At 45.6% G+C, this 14,189-nt stretch overlaps 5 protein-coding genes across 5 annotated transcripts; 2 read left to right on the top strand and 3 right to left on the bottom strand.

Annotated features, from left to right (window-relative positions):
- Positions 1-527: 527 nt before the first annotated feature.
- DFL_000828 (uncharacterized protein) lies at positions 528-2,490 on the top strand (the record flags this gene model as incomplete). Its single annotated transcript, XM_067637992.1, has 5 exons — positions 528-690; positions 767-917; positions 1,077-2,041; positions 2,106-2,269; positions 2,326-2,490. 5 exons carry the CDS (start codon positions 528-530, stop codon positions 2,488-2,490), a joined length of 1,608 nt encoding a protein of 535 aa, XP_067495382.1.
- Positions 2,491-3,714: 1,224 nt separating this feature from the next.
- DFL_000827 (mitochondrial 37S ribosomal protein uS4m) lies at positions 3,715-5,000 on the top strand (the record flags this gene model as incomplete). Its single annotated transcript, XM_067637981.1, has 3 exons — positions 3,715-3,750; positions 3,856-4,326; positions 4,398-5,000. The coding sequence occupies 3 exons, from the start codon at positions 3,715-3,717 to the stop codon at positions 4,998-5,000; spliced, it is 1,110 nt and encodes a 369-aa protein (XP_067495381.1).
- Positions 5,001-8,606: 3,606 nt separating this feature from the next.
- Positions 8,607-9,442, bottom strand: DFL_000826 (uncharacterized protein; the record flags this gene model as incomplete). Its single annotated transcript, XM_067637970.1, has 2 exons — positions 8,607-9,315; positions 9,396-9,442. The coding sequence occupies 2 exons, from the start codon at positions 9,440-9,442 to the stop codon at positions 8,607-8,609; spliced, it is 756 nt and encodes a 251-aa protein (XP_067495380.1).
- A 168-nt stretch (positions 9,443-9,610) lies between these two features.
- DFL_000825 (uncharacterized protein) lies at positions 9,611-10,192 on the bottom strand (the record flags this gene model as incomplete). Its single annotated transcript, XM_067637959.1, has 2 exons — positions 9,611-9,774; positions 9,862-10,192. 2 exons carry the CDS (start codon positions 10,190-10,192, stop codon positions 9,611-9,613), a joined length of 495 nt encoding a protein of 164 aa, XP_067495379.1.
- An 862-nt stretch (positions 10,193-11,054) lies between these two features.
- Positions 11,055-13,559, bottom strand: DFL_000824 (uncharacterized protein; the record flags this gene model as incomplete). Its single annotated transcript, XM_067637946.1, has 5 exons — positions 11,055-11,495; positions 11,556-12,072; positions 12,137-12,450; positions 12,547-12,826; positions 13,507-13,559. The coding sequence occupies 5 exons, from the start codon at positions 13,557-13,559 to the stop codon at positions 11,055-11,057; spliced, it is 1,605 nt and encodes a 534-aa protein (XP_067495378.1).
- Between the last annotated feature and the right edge of the window lie 630 nt (positions 13,560-14,189).

Below are 14,189 nucleotides of genomic sequence, written 5' to 3'. Positions count from 1 at the left end.
TCAAAAGGTAAATAAAAAAAAAGGAAAGAACCAAAAAATTCACGAAAATTGAAGCAAAGAGACAAAATTACGGGCACTCTTTTCCGGATGTTGGTGCTCGTTATCTTCCTCTTTCGTTCCCTTAGTTCTGGTTCTGCGCTGTTATTTCCACTGCATTATTAAAATAAAATAAAACGCCATCAATTGGGAACTCTTCCCGCCCCTTTCTTCCCAATCTTCTCATCTTCATCACCTCATCTTTTCTGCCTTCGTCCGTTCGATTGCTCTGTGGAACCTCCCAGGGTCTTTCTGGTCGTTGATATCACCAATATTCCTACCATTTCTTTGCTTGTTACCCTTTTCTTTGCTTTCGCGACTTGCAGGTATCTAGGGCCCTGGTTCACTTTACACGAAAACACACACACTCCCTCTCTTGAAATCCACTTATCAACCGAGCCCGATAATTACTCTTATATCGATCACATTAGCTAACAAATATCTTTCTCATAACAGACAGCAACCTAGCTGCAACAGAAACATATTTCACAATGGAGGCACCAGCTTCCTCAGCGGAGTTTATCGCTGCGCCTTCGCAGACAACCATTAACAATGCGCCTCTTGCCGCAACCGCGATTAACAACCTCCTTCAGGGAGCTTCTGTTTGGTCTATTGCTTTGACCATGTTGGCTGCTTGTATCGTCTATGATCAAGGTAACACAATTCTCACATTGTTGAATGAGACTATATTCAAAGGAATTATTAGTACTGACAATAGACAAATCAATAGTTATGTATATCTGGCGCAAGGGAAATATTGCTGGTTCTATGTTCAAGATTCCATTCATGGGTCCTTTCTTGGAGTCTGTTTACCCGAAATTTGAGGCGTATCATGCCAAGTGGTACTCTGGGCCTCTTAGCTGTGTGTCGGTTTTCCACAAGTACGTATAATATACTCGAGACGTGAAGTCTAAAGAAGCCAAGAAACCCTCCAATTCCTGCGAAAGGATGTCTAAATCACAAGACTATAAATCCTAGCTTCTTTGTTGGATTATAGGGGCGCATGTTCGGAAGATGTTGGCTAACTGAACCACGTCTAGATTCGTCGTTCTCGCATCTACCCGAGACCTTGCCCGAAAGTGCCTCAACTCGCCTAGCTTCGCCCGTCCATGTGTCGTTGATATCGCCATCAAACTTCTCCGCCCCACTAACTTTGTCTTCCTCGACGGCAAACGCCATGCCGATTTCCGAAAGGGTCTCAATGGCCTCTTCACCCGTCGTGCTATGGAGTCTTATCTCCCAGGCCAAGAAGCCATCTATGACAGATACTTCAAGCGTTGGGTCGAGCTTAGCAAGACTGGCAAGCCACAGCCATTCATGCCTGAATTCCGTGATATCAATGTTGCCCTTTCCTGCATGACTTTCTGCGGAAACTACATTTCTGCCCAGCAAGTCGCTACCATCACTGAGAACTACGTCAACATCACCGCTGCCTTGGATCTTGTCAATTTCCCAATCATCATCCCGTTCACCCGTACCTGGTATGGCAAGAAGTCGGCTGATTTCGTCCTCGCTACCTTCGAAGACTGTGCCCAGAAAGCCAAGGATGCCATGGCGGAGGGAGGAGCCGTCCCAATGTGTATTCTCGACCACTGGGTTAAATCCATGATGGATGCTAGGGAATGGGAACGTCGCGTTGAGGCCGGTGAAGTTGAAATGAAGTCCCCAGGTGCCCCAGCTATCATCCGTGACTTTACCAACAAGGAAATCAGCGAGGCTCTCTTTGCTTTCTTGTTCGCTTCCCAGGATGCCACCTCCAGCGCCACCACTTGGATGTTCCAACTTCTCGCCGATCGCCCTGAGGTTTTGGCCAAGGTTAGGGAAGAACAGGTGAGAGTTCGTGAGGGTGACGTTTTCAAGCCGACTACCATGGATCTTTTGGACAATATGCCGTATACCCGGGCTATGGTTAAAGAGACTTTGAGATACCGACCGCCAGTTTTGATGGTTCCTTATGAGGTTAAGAAGGATTTCCCAGTCACCGATTCCTACACCGTTCCAAAAGGTATGTTTTTACTACCATATCCCACCTCCAATATTAAGTAAAAGATTCTGACTTCTTTTTACAGGTTCTATGGTTGTCCCAACTTTGTACCCTGCTCTCCACGACCCCGAAGTTTACCCAGAACCTGGTACCTGGAAGCCGGAACGCTGGATTGACGGTGATGCTGAGAAGCAGACCAAGAACTGGCTTGTTTTCGGAACTGGTCCTCATTACTGCCTTGGCCAACATGTAAGACAATTTCTTGGAGAATTAAAATGTTCAAGATTGCTAACGAACCTTTATAGTACGCTATCTGTAATTTGATGTTTATGGCTGCCAAGGCCGCTCTTCATCTCGACTGGGACCACTACCCAACCGCAGACTCGGAAAAGATCAAGATTTTTGCTACTATCTTCCCTGAAGATGATTGCCGTTTGGTCTTCACACCCCGCACCGAGCTTTACGCTTAAGTTTGATGAATGAATGAATGAGCGTGTCTTTTTTTTCGTTCTCCTAATGTTTTGATTCCCCTCCGTTGCCTTTTTGCGATACCGCCTTTGAAACATTTACTCCAACTTTTTTTACTTACCCACCTTCTCAAGAAGCACGCTACGGCTCACCGTCTACCATCAGTTTTGAAGATGTGGACGGCTATTTCTTTTTTAATTTACGAACAAGTAGCAATTTGGTTTTTAACCCACACTATCGAAAAATAGACAAGTCCGATAGAATGAAGGAACACGAAAAAGCAAACTTGCTTTTTCTTTTGATACTCAATCAATACCTTTTTGCAATTCAGCGACCCCTTTTTTTTTTTTTTTTAATCACCTCCTTCTTTCCTCTTCTCTTACCTGTTAACGTTTTATTTCTCAGCTTTCTTCCTTTGCAATGGTCTTCAAATTCGTCCAGGGTTCTTTTTTTTTTGTATAAAATACCTTCTGTTCCCCCCTCCATCTTTACCGGCTGCTTTGTGGTAGTTATTATTATACTGCAATACCGTGCCGGTGAAGACTATTTGACTTTTTTTTTTTAGACCATCTGCTACCTTTAGGGATTTTGGGATGAGAGGATGGACGTTGGTACTGTGCTTTTTTTCTGTTTATTTTGCGCTGCGCTACGGACGAAAGAGGGTTCATCTGTATAATAATCTTAATGGAATAGGGGATGCTGCCCTACGAAGAGAAAGAGGTGCGAGGAAGAGAATAAAAGAGATTCTTGAAATGAATCTATAATCAAGTATATTTCGTGAAGACCGTATATAGCTTCGAGGCTCTTATGAAAGGGATGATATTTCCTCCACCCAATCATTTAATAGCTAATGCCACCATCCCTTAATGTAACGTACGAGTTACGAGCTCGAACTGGAGAGCTTTCAGTGGTCACCACTTTTTTTTTCTGTCAGTACAAAAATCCAACAAGCCAATGTGTTGAGGGAGTCTCACAACCCACATCAAAATTTCAATTGCGGCGCAAAAACATCAAACCTCGAGACGACAAACGACATCCTTCGAATCCAAACTCCACGGCGGTCCCCATTGTTCCCAGCCACGACACCTCCTCCACCACATAATCCCCGCCTAGGAAGCTGCAAGATGAGCTGAGGCTGACCAGGCCGACCGAATATACATACATACCTTCCTTCGTAACACTCCTTCATCGTCGGGTTCGACCACTACTAGTATACACATTAAGCAATGGCACGAACAAAGATATTCGCCCTCAAGCGGCCTGTACGACTTCCTATCCCCCACCGTTATCACCACCCCACCTCATCAATATCTCCAATAACCCCCTCAATCAAAACCAGTTTCCTAACCGTATTATAATCTATATAGTACCCCCGCCAATCCTGGAACAAACAAGCAGTCTACAACCTCTTCCGCTACCGCACGCCCGGGACCTCCCGCCGAACCTTCTACCAACAAAAGTTCCGCGCAAAGCAAGAAACCCGTCGGTTCCACGGCGAATACCTAACCGAACGAAAATGGAACTCCATGTTCCGTCACACTTTACGGGGTGTACTAAGAATGAATCCCGCGGCAATGGCAAGGGGCGATGGAAGTTCTGTTGTTAGTGGGAGGGGCAGTGGGACTGATCTTTTGCCGATGAGGTTGAAAGATGTTGAAGGCTATGAGGGTTTTCCGACCAAGGAGATGAAAACTCAACCTATTCCTTTTGCGCAGATGACTTTTGCGCCGTTGGAGAGGAGGTTGGATACCGCGGTCTATAGGGCTTTGTTTGCGAGTTCGGTGAGGCAGGCTAGGATGATGTGTTTACATGGGAAGGTTATGGTGAATGGTGTGAAGGTATTTCCTCCCACTTTTCCTCGTTATCAGATTCGTGAAGAAGAACACCTTGAATTGATGGAATATCATAGATGCCACACGCAGGATACATGCTCAACCCAGGCGACATGTTCTCAATCGACCCCCTTCTAGTAATGAGAGCCGTCGGCGGACCACAGCGTGTAGCATTCAAACAACTCTCCACGCAAGCAAAATCCGATCTCCAAAAGGCAATAGAAGAAGCCCAATCCAAGACAAAATCCTCTACATTCCTAAAAGCCTCGAATAAAAAGGTACTAGCAGGAAACGCAGATGCAGAAGTCGACACCGAGACTTTCACCGCTGCTGGTGTAAAAGCCACCGGTGAAGGTGAAGGTGAGACATCAGAGGAAAAAGCAGTTGGAGCCACCGCGGAAGAGGAATCAACCGGAGGGAAGAGGAAATTCCACTTACCATCCGATTGGCGAACTTACCTTCCTAAACACCCCCGCTGGAAAATCTATGACGAATGGAAACCAAAGAGGTTTATGAACTTGTTTGCATTCATACCGAGGTATTTGGAGGTGAACCATCATATCTGTCATGCGGTTTATTTGCGACATCCTGTGGCTAGAAGTGGAAGTGCTGAGGTGCCGAATCCGTTCAACACTGAGATTATGCAATTGGCTTATAATTGGTATTTGAGGAGGAGGTAGTTGGTGTGGATGATCTTTTTGGGGGGGCTCTGGGGAGAGGACATGAGGAAGGATTGTATATATTTGGTTTTCGAATGATATAGAGATCTCGAAATGGGACGAAGATGTACATTATATGATTTAGATTCGAGTATACATCCCAATAAGCTTCCATACCATACTTTTAAACACAGGTTGGGAAGTTATTCCGGAGCAGAAGGGGTTGTTTATGGATGTACCTCAAAATTAGGAAGCACTCGAAAACCATAACACATCGGCGTTAAACTGTTCACCAGAGACATCACTGACCCGCCGTACCATAATAGGACTTCCGACTGCCCGCGACGATACCCGCCTATATAATGTTGTCGAACGTCTCGTAAGTACTGCCTTCTCTCAAGCAACCCACACCGCTCACCATCTCGCTGACCACCCCGCCATTATGGCTCTCATTCAGGGACGTGCGGAAATGCACACAACGTATCAGAATGCTATGCGACAATCGTTGGGAAAATCGAGCTTCACGCATCGGAAAATACACGTGGAAGGTCTTTAAAAACCATCGAGCGTCTATGGACAAAGTAAGCAAGGCATGAGTAGGCCAATCCATAGGGGGCCTCTTACTGATCGCCCCTTAAGTATATCAACAAGTTTAATGTAGATCCGCGCCAAGAACTCAATCGAGTAGATCTGGAAATTTAGATTACGTTCCTTATTTAGATAGTTCATATATCGAGGAATAGAAAATTATACTGTTCAATTATCGACGATGGAAGTGCCTTCGGATTTACCGTTACAATGTTACTAGCAAAAATATAGGCACGGTCGTGGGTGCAACAGTCATTAAAGAGTTACAGTCCGCCGTAAGAACGTTCTGCAACTGACTTTTTAGCGGCTTAACGAGGCTGGGCCCTTCGTCACCGCTGGGGATATTCACTTGAACACATGGCCAAAGCCTACATTCTGCAACCAAGACTTAGGCGCCCTCTTGGAGCATCTCTGGCGCCACGACCCAGAAAGCTTTGTCCACGAACGATACCGCATCCAAACGGCTCTTCTTACGTAGTTAATTAGCTACACTGCTGCTCGCCCTAGATCTCTAATGCCAACGGTAGACTACGTAGATGCTATAACGTATCCGTAGGGTCACGTTTATACTATATCAATTAGACAAAATTGTAATATTGCCTTTTTACCCAGTTCTAAATTTCCTGGTTCTCGCTTTCGCCAATAGTACTTTTAAAGACTTTTTTACTCTAGAAGATCTGTTCTCTCTTAAGATATCTGAGTTCCAGAATAGCCAAATTTATCAATTTAAAAAGTTGATTCTTAACCGACCCATATTTAAAAGGCTTTAAGAGACGGATCATCCTTTATAGAAAAGCCTTAGTCAGATAATGATTACTAAAGCATTCTTTCAAACTATAGGATAAAGGCTAGATTTAAGAAAGACTTAATACCATATGCCCTTTAGAAAGGCTATGCTAATACTGTAATTAGTAAGTCCTACCTATTTATGATTACCCTTCTTAATGCTAATATTATAAAGACAAATCTACTTCAACTTAATTAATACAGATAATAGGACACCTCAACCCTAAAACGATGCGACACTATCTTTCGAGTACAGTCTAAGTGGATATATAATTTGGCCATCTTGGCCTCAGCTAAAACGATAAATTAATCCTGCAAATTAAGTTAATAATTTTAGATTGTGATCCATGCGTACTTTAGAAGCCGGACCCTGCGCATATTCAAGCGTTAAAGCAATAAAAAGATATAGTAGAGCTTAAAGACAGACGGGAATTAATTTTGAAAAATATTGTTAAAACGGACGGGAACCTATGAAATGCAAAAGAGTCGGATGGCCTGCTTCTGGTGGAATACTCGAATTGCGACAAAAAGCTAGCAACATTGCGCGGACAAAAGCGGGACCAGCTTCTTCGAGAAGTCCGTAGTCGCTTTTCGAAAATATCAAGAGTTACGACATCAAGCAGCAACTTGGGACAGCACCTATTCCTGACTTCAGCTTCGTCCGGCCTGTGCGCATCAAACTTATCTTGACATCCTCCGCAGGAAGGGGGAGGGGAGCGCAGCGGACCTCCTGATAGTCAATGACAAACAAAATTATACCGGCCCCTTGTTTAAGATTCTTCATAAGGGCCGGTCCCAGGTATAGCCGAGCAATTTGGGTCCCGAGCGCGCTGCCGTTGCTTCTAGCCTCTACTCAGACGGCAAACCGTCTTACGAAGAGACCGTTAAAACCCTTATACAGCTAGCAAAATCTCCGGGACGCCTTAGTACATGTTCTTTGTGCGGCTGGGAAAGTTTTTCGTCTCCCAAAGATCATCTACTCAAGCAGGTGGACCGCTCCTTAAGTTGTATTTTTTTGTTTGACAGACAGAAACCTCTCGATAGGTGATCGTCTCCAATGCAAATTTTCGAAGCGCGCCAACTTGAAGCGACATATGGACCAATATAACGCTTCCGAGCTTGAGACGGCTGGATGTTGTCCAATGCCTCAATGCTATTTTCCGGACCTGTTCTGTTCAAAAACCATCTCGCCAAAATTCATGTTTCGTATAATGTGGTCCGCTGGCCTGCGAGTTACACCGGCTCTGAGAGCCAGTGGGCATGCGTTTTCCTACCTACGTTAATACTAGTTCGCTTGTGGAATCGGTTCATGGATTCACCTACTATTTGTTTTTCTTGTGGGCGACCATGATGGCGACGATAACGAGTGGTAAGCATATGGTTGGCCGTTAGACCGTTGTATGATTACTGATATTTTTGCACCGTAAATCTGACGTAGCTCCTCAGCTTTCTTGAAAATACCATGCGCTCTTTTTCTAAATCGTTGGTGGGCAAGCTTTTGTTTGAGTTTCTCTGTTGGAATATGGAAGCAAGAAGGTTTTGCCGAGACTATTCTGGAGAGTGTCCAACACGCTCTTGGAATACAGCCAAAAAGACCTCTTAAACCAGTATATTTCAACCCGTCCGTTGTCCTATTTTGTGCGCCGCCCGATTAGGCTTCAATAAGCCGTAAGCTAAGCTGGCACCCTAATTGATCGCACAATATTGAATAGTGAGTGCTGTCTAACCGGCCTAGAAACATTGGGAGGTTCTTTTTAGTGCCAAGCCTTCGTTTGTACATTAATGAGGAGCCTATAGCCACATATAACTTCGATATTGTAGGGATACGGCCTATTTTGGGCCCAATGCAGATGCCCAAAAGTCGTACCCGCGGGCTGTCCGACTGCGGAGCGCTGGTGAATATGTGCCTTGATTCTATCGCCATTTTGAAAGTCTTTTTGCAAAAGAATATCTATATCATTCTCTTTTGTTGTCCCTTCCGATTGCGAAATTCAAGTCGATTGTAGAATAAAAACGAGCATGATTAATATCCTCCAAACTATCTAGAAACTAACATATCGTGTAGTTTTTGCGAAAAATTCAGTCGTCATATATTTTTCGATCCACGGAAGAATCATAGTCCCGCCTCATAACAAACAGAGGGTATTCTTTAGAGTTGAATACTTCAAAACTGGAATTTTCTCTAACCCACTCGGGACCATCCGCTACCTGCTCGTATATGTTCTCGCGAACCCTTTTCCAGCCATCTGGAATTCAAGTTGCCGAAGGTGAGAAACCGCCGTTATTGAATTCGTTGGCACTAGATGTCTCTGGGTTTGTAATGTTCTTGAGACTACTTCCGACTCTGTATAACCATAACTTGTCGATATTTGAAGGGTTTATGATGTCTGTGAAGAATTTCTGCCAGTCGTAAGCGTGAGCGTAAATGCTGACCTGGGATAAACGTAAGCACCGGAGACCTTTGTGTGACTTGATCAATCGTTCTAAATCTGCAGCTGGGGCTATCAGGTTGCGGATTAATAGTTCCTCGAGCTTTGGAAATACGATTGGTGTGACCTTATCTCCTCCCAAAATGCAGTTTAAATCCGTGAGGCCAGGATCGGGAGCACTGTAGCTAGCTAATAAGTCAAGCCAGAGGGCTTTGAGAGAGTTTTTACAGCTACCTAGGAGCTTATAGAGGGCTCCTGGGACTGGATCAGTACCCAAAGGGCTCAATAACTTTGTTCTCCGGGTGAAGGTGACTCGTAGGCGCTGGAGATTGCTCATCACGTAAATGCTGCTGTTTAATAGGTTCGAAGATATATTCGTCCCGATGAATGGATATGCAGGAATAATTTGTAAATGAAACTCTTCGGGTTGTTGTTTCGCGTTATAGAGTATTGGGATCAACTTCTGGTAGTTCCGCCATGCTCCGCGCTCTATCCGTCTGATAGCGGTAGCACGAGTTTCTACAACTTTGCCTCTATGAATAATCTCGTTAATAAATTCCGGGAACTGGGAGAGTTGTTCACTCGTGGAAGCCATTGAGTTCTTCCAACTTACCTCCTCATATAAAAACCATTTAAAGAGCTACAGGTCCAGGCGCCCATAATGATTCTTCGTAGTGGTGGTAAAGCGAGTATTATTTCTCTTAAGGCCTCCGTCGACGCTTCAAATTTTTCTTCTTGCTCTTTGACAAGCTTTGCTAGAGCACCGGCGGCATCGATCCTTCCCTTATCTGTAGTGTACCTCTCCGGTATAACGTATGGCTTGTCCACCTAGATGTCCGTATCGTCAATCTCTCCTAGCTCTTCCTCTTCTTCATCTTCCCCCGGCGAACGATAGCCTTGCTCTTCCCGCCAGTCCTCAGCCGTGTACGGAAAAGAGTACGAAAACCCTTCCTCTTCGCCTGAGTGCGTGCCAATCCGGACGCTTAGAAGATCTAAATGTTTGCCGTCAATCGTCATCCCAAATAGAACACACATACTGACTACAATGTAGAACGGAGATCACTGGAGACGATACATACCGGCATCCCAGATAACCGGTGCATACTCAAGAACCTTAAAATACCTTGTGATCGGGAGAAGAGAGGGGAGGTACGTCTTTAACCGGGCCATTTCGACGGGCTTGCGTTTTAAGTATATAGAGATCGGGAAACTTCCCGCAAAGGCAGGTATACCTTCGAACCTGTCATCTTTGTCCCGTCCACTCCCGAGGATTAATCTATTCCGTTTCCCGAATAGTTCTCGGGAAGCCGAGTTCCGAAACTCCCTCGAAGCGACACGGAGGGTCTTTAAGTCCTGTTCCGAGAGACAAGATATTATTTTATCCTTTATTTCTTCCGGAATGAAAATCATTGTGGAGTTTTCTGTGTTGGCTTTGGAAGAAAGGCTCAAATTTTTGGCGGAAACAAAAACCGGGCTTTGTGTGGTGGGCAATGGTATTTTTTGAAACGCAGCACAATCCAAATTTCTGGTAGAGAACTTGGTCTCATAACACACATGTATTAGCGGGGTCATATATATGTAATTACGGAGTTCCGGTGCTGGTTGAATTTAACGTGCTGTGCCGCAACCATGATACCCGGTGTTGCATGTTGTATTTCACTTAAACTTGGGTTGGCTTCACTAGCCAAGGGTAGGGGTTAGTCTTGGCTGGCGACATGGGGCCAGCCCCAGCACCTTCTGTGGCTGGCGAGTCACATGACCATTTTGGACCCAAGAATGAGGTGGACTAAGAGGTGACTCGAGAGGTGACCTGAGATGTCAAGCCGACTCAATTAAGTCGCCTTGAAAATGAAGACACATTTTAGAACTTAAGACGCCTTAACCTCGCCCCAAGACGCCTTGAAAAGTCAAGACAGTATCGAGGACTCCAAGGCGGTCTTGGATTTTCAAGACTGTCACAATCACAATATTTTACACTCCAAAATCATCATGTGACCTTGACATGTAGAGCCATAGCCAGAGTACATATATATAGCTACTACCTAGGTAATACTTCATCTTAGATGACCGCTCTATTGATCTTTTAACCTCCATCCCCTAGCTCTGCTTATATAATATATATATATATATATATATAAATGGCCTCATAGCTAAAAGCTATTAATTCGATTATAAAAAGAAAGAGAACGCATGCAGAGAAAAGAAAGAGCTACACGGTGGTAGTAGCAAAAAGTTGCATACACACAAAAAGGAAAAGAAAAACCACACTCCTTTATCCAGCATGTTCCACAATCTCCGACACCAACCCCTTTCCTTTAATAGTACTCTTAATCTGTTCCGGTATCGGACACTCCACAAAGTCATCTTCCTCGGTTTCCCCGGGAACATAAACATTAAATGCTGTAGTCTTACTGGTATAAATATCAATACCAACACTTTCCCTCGAAACATAAAGTGTTCCGCTATCGCATCCGTCAACAGTGATAGCTGGTACACTCCCCATGATTTGGAATGCAAACTTTTTGGATTTGATGACATCAATCGAGGAGACGAGGGAGTCGATTACGACGTTTGTCTTTTCGCATTCGTTCATGAAGATGGCGTTGAATTTACCCTTGATCTGGAGGGTGGTGTTTTTGCAGTGGTAGAGGGAGACGCTGTGATTGAGTTCGACGGCGGGGAGGGCCAGCGATTGTTCGTTTTCGTAGTTTTCCTATTATTTCATTATTAGCATTCTATCTTCCGTATAAATATATATGGGAGATAGACGTACAATTATCCACTTATTCCCATCTAGCTCCATCTTTGGTGGCTTCTTCTGCTTCATATGGGCTGGCTTGGGCTTTGCTTGTGGACCTGGAGACTTCGGTCGTGCGGTATCTCCAGTTACGACAGACGATGCACGTAGAGATGGGTTCTTGTGTGTCATCTCGCTCTTGTCTACTTTACGAAGTCCAGCAGTAACACCGGTGCCTTGATTAAGTTGTGCGAAAACAGCCCCCATATCGCCTCCACCGCTGCTGCTACCTGAATCCTTTGGTAATTTGAGGATCGGTGCCGGACCTGGAGGGGGTGGGGGTGGGGGTGGAGGTGGTGGTGGTGGAGCAGCACCCGTTGGAGCTGGTGCCGGAGCCGCAGCGGCTGATTTCTTGAGGGTCGCCATGATTTCTGGGGCATCGCCGCCATCACGGTTCCACGAGATACCACGGACGTGGTATTTTCGGACATACTCCTCAAGGGTTTTACAAATGTTGTACCAGGAGCGAACCCATTCGACGTGCTTCTTGTCCCTGTAATCTAGTTGTTAGCCATCTTACTACGTTTATCTATCCATACCGTACCATATCCACATACTTCTCCTTATATTCCTTTATCACCCTGTTTCCATAGAACTGACCAGCGTTCGCCATCTCGGTCACAAATTCCGCAGGTTTGGTATCCAAAGTCACCCAAGCCAAAGCCGGCACGGCCTCACTGACCATGGACAAATGGTTCTGTAGGGTCCCTGCCCTGTGGGCTTCTCTGTGTTCATTCACGCTGTTCATGTATGACTGCATGTCTTTGATAAGGTCGAGGTACTCCTTCGATGCTATGTCGGGCTTCCTCGCCTTTGTCGACACAAGCAGAAATAGTCGCTGAGCTTGGAAGCCCTGACGGACAAATTTTGCCTGGATGAAAGCTGTGTGGTTAGCATTGGTGATCTTTGTAATTTGGACGCTACGGGATGGGCGTAGATGAAAAATTAAAAGCGGGCGTATACGCACTTGCTCGGCAAGCAAGGGATCAATATCCCTACTCAACTCCTCAAACTTATCCAACAAAGTCAAAACGTCGTCATCGTAATCAACGATACTCGACGGCAACGGTTCCTGCGGTGGAGGTGGTGGAGGAACTCCAGCTGCTGCTCCTGCGGCTTTATTGGCTCCGGCTGAGGTTTCGGCTGTATTTGAGGCGACGGCAGCAGCGATAGCTGCCGGAGCTTGTCCGAGACTCTGTGATTCAAAGGTTACAATGTCCTCCAATCGAGACGTCGCAGCTTCGAGTCTACACGCGAGACGTGTTAGCGTTTCCCAATTGAACGGTTTCCCTTCACCCGTCGACGACGTTTCTCCTTCTCCTCCTTCTCCTTCTAGTATCCGTCCTGTGTTTCCATCCCTTGTTGTACCGTCACCGGCCCCGCTACCACTGCCGTCTACCCCGGTATCAGATCTTCCAGACTCAGCCCCAACCTCTGAATCCCGCCGGGTAGATTGAGAGGCATTCGTTTCCGAGTTCTCACGGCCCCGACCAATGGCGTTTGCGCCAATGGTTGAAACGGCACTCGAAGACCTCCAATCCCGGTGTTATAAATCTTCCTGATCTTTAACCGCTTCTTCCTCGCCGTCTCCAGCTGTGGCGGTGAGTTCGGGACGCTTGCCGTCCGTGACAGTGGCGCTGTCATCTTCGGGGAGTACGGAGGACATTGTAGGTGCAGTTGGCGGTTATTATAGCTTCGACGAAACACACGGAGGCTCGACGAAGCATGGAAGCTGATGGCTTGTTGTACTGGTACCATCTTCATACACGACTACCGGAAGGAGGAATGGAGTGAGAGAGGATTTGTGGGTAATTTCAACCTTAATGGGCTGGAACTCGTTTCTGGCCGTGCCTCGCCGCGTAATTCGGTACATTGATATCCCCATACCCGGATTTAGACATTTGAAAGCTTATAAGGGAGAGCTTACCTCTTGATCAGCGTTGTCAGATTATGAAGCTGGGGGGGATTATTAGTCGCCATGGTCGATACCCCGATATAAGTAATCGCAGGAGGTTGTCGGTTTTTGAAGTTGGAAAAGAAGAGAAGGTAATGAAGAGAGAGCGAGAGAGGTTGCAGTAATTAAGGACTGACCTGACCTAGCTGAGAGGTTGGCCGGGTGGGATGATGCTGGCGGGGCTTTAGCTTACCGGCCATGCAATCAATATTGGGCCAACGCAACACGGGGCTAACTTGCAACAGACAGCCCTCCGCCAGGGCATGGGATTGTGAGAACGGAGGCTTGGAAATGGGATATCGATGCGGGATCACATTGGCGCTAATTCAGGGGCAATCTGCATGGATACTCAAGTATCTATATTCTAGAGCTAACCGTATGCTTTTCCGTAGGAATTGCACTGGGTTCAAGATGCTACTACGATTTAGAAAGACTGTAAGCTAAGTTGATATATAAACATGAAATTTGATCGAGTACAATGGAAGATAGCAACAATCAATCTGAAAATTGCAATGAGCTAGATGCGATCAGGGAATGCAAACAACCTAAAGATATAAGATGATGATATTGTGTATGATAATATTGTAATTGGTATTAGACTTTCATGTCGCTTCATCAATAAAACGTCAGCATCATATCCTCAAACTTCATCTCCT

This window comes from Arthrobotrys flagrans, assembly GCF_004000055.1.
Source record: "Arthrobotrys flagrans strain CBS H-5679 chromosome Unknown unitig_15, whole genome shotgun sequence".
Taxonomy (NCBI): domain Eukaryota; kingdom Fungi; phylum Ascomycota; class Orbiliomycetes; order Orbiliales; family Orbiliaceae; genus Arthrobotrys; species Arthrobotrys flagrans.
Note: the sequence above shows the minus strand (reverse complement) of the source record. Positions and strands in the feature narration are given on the sequence as shown.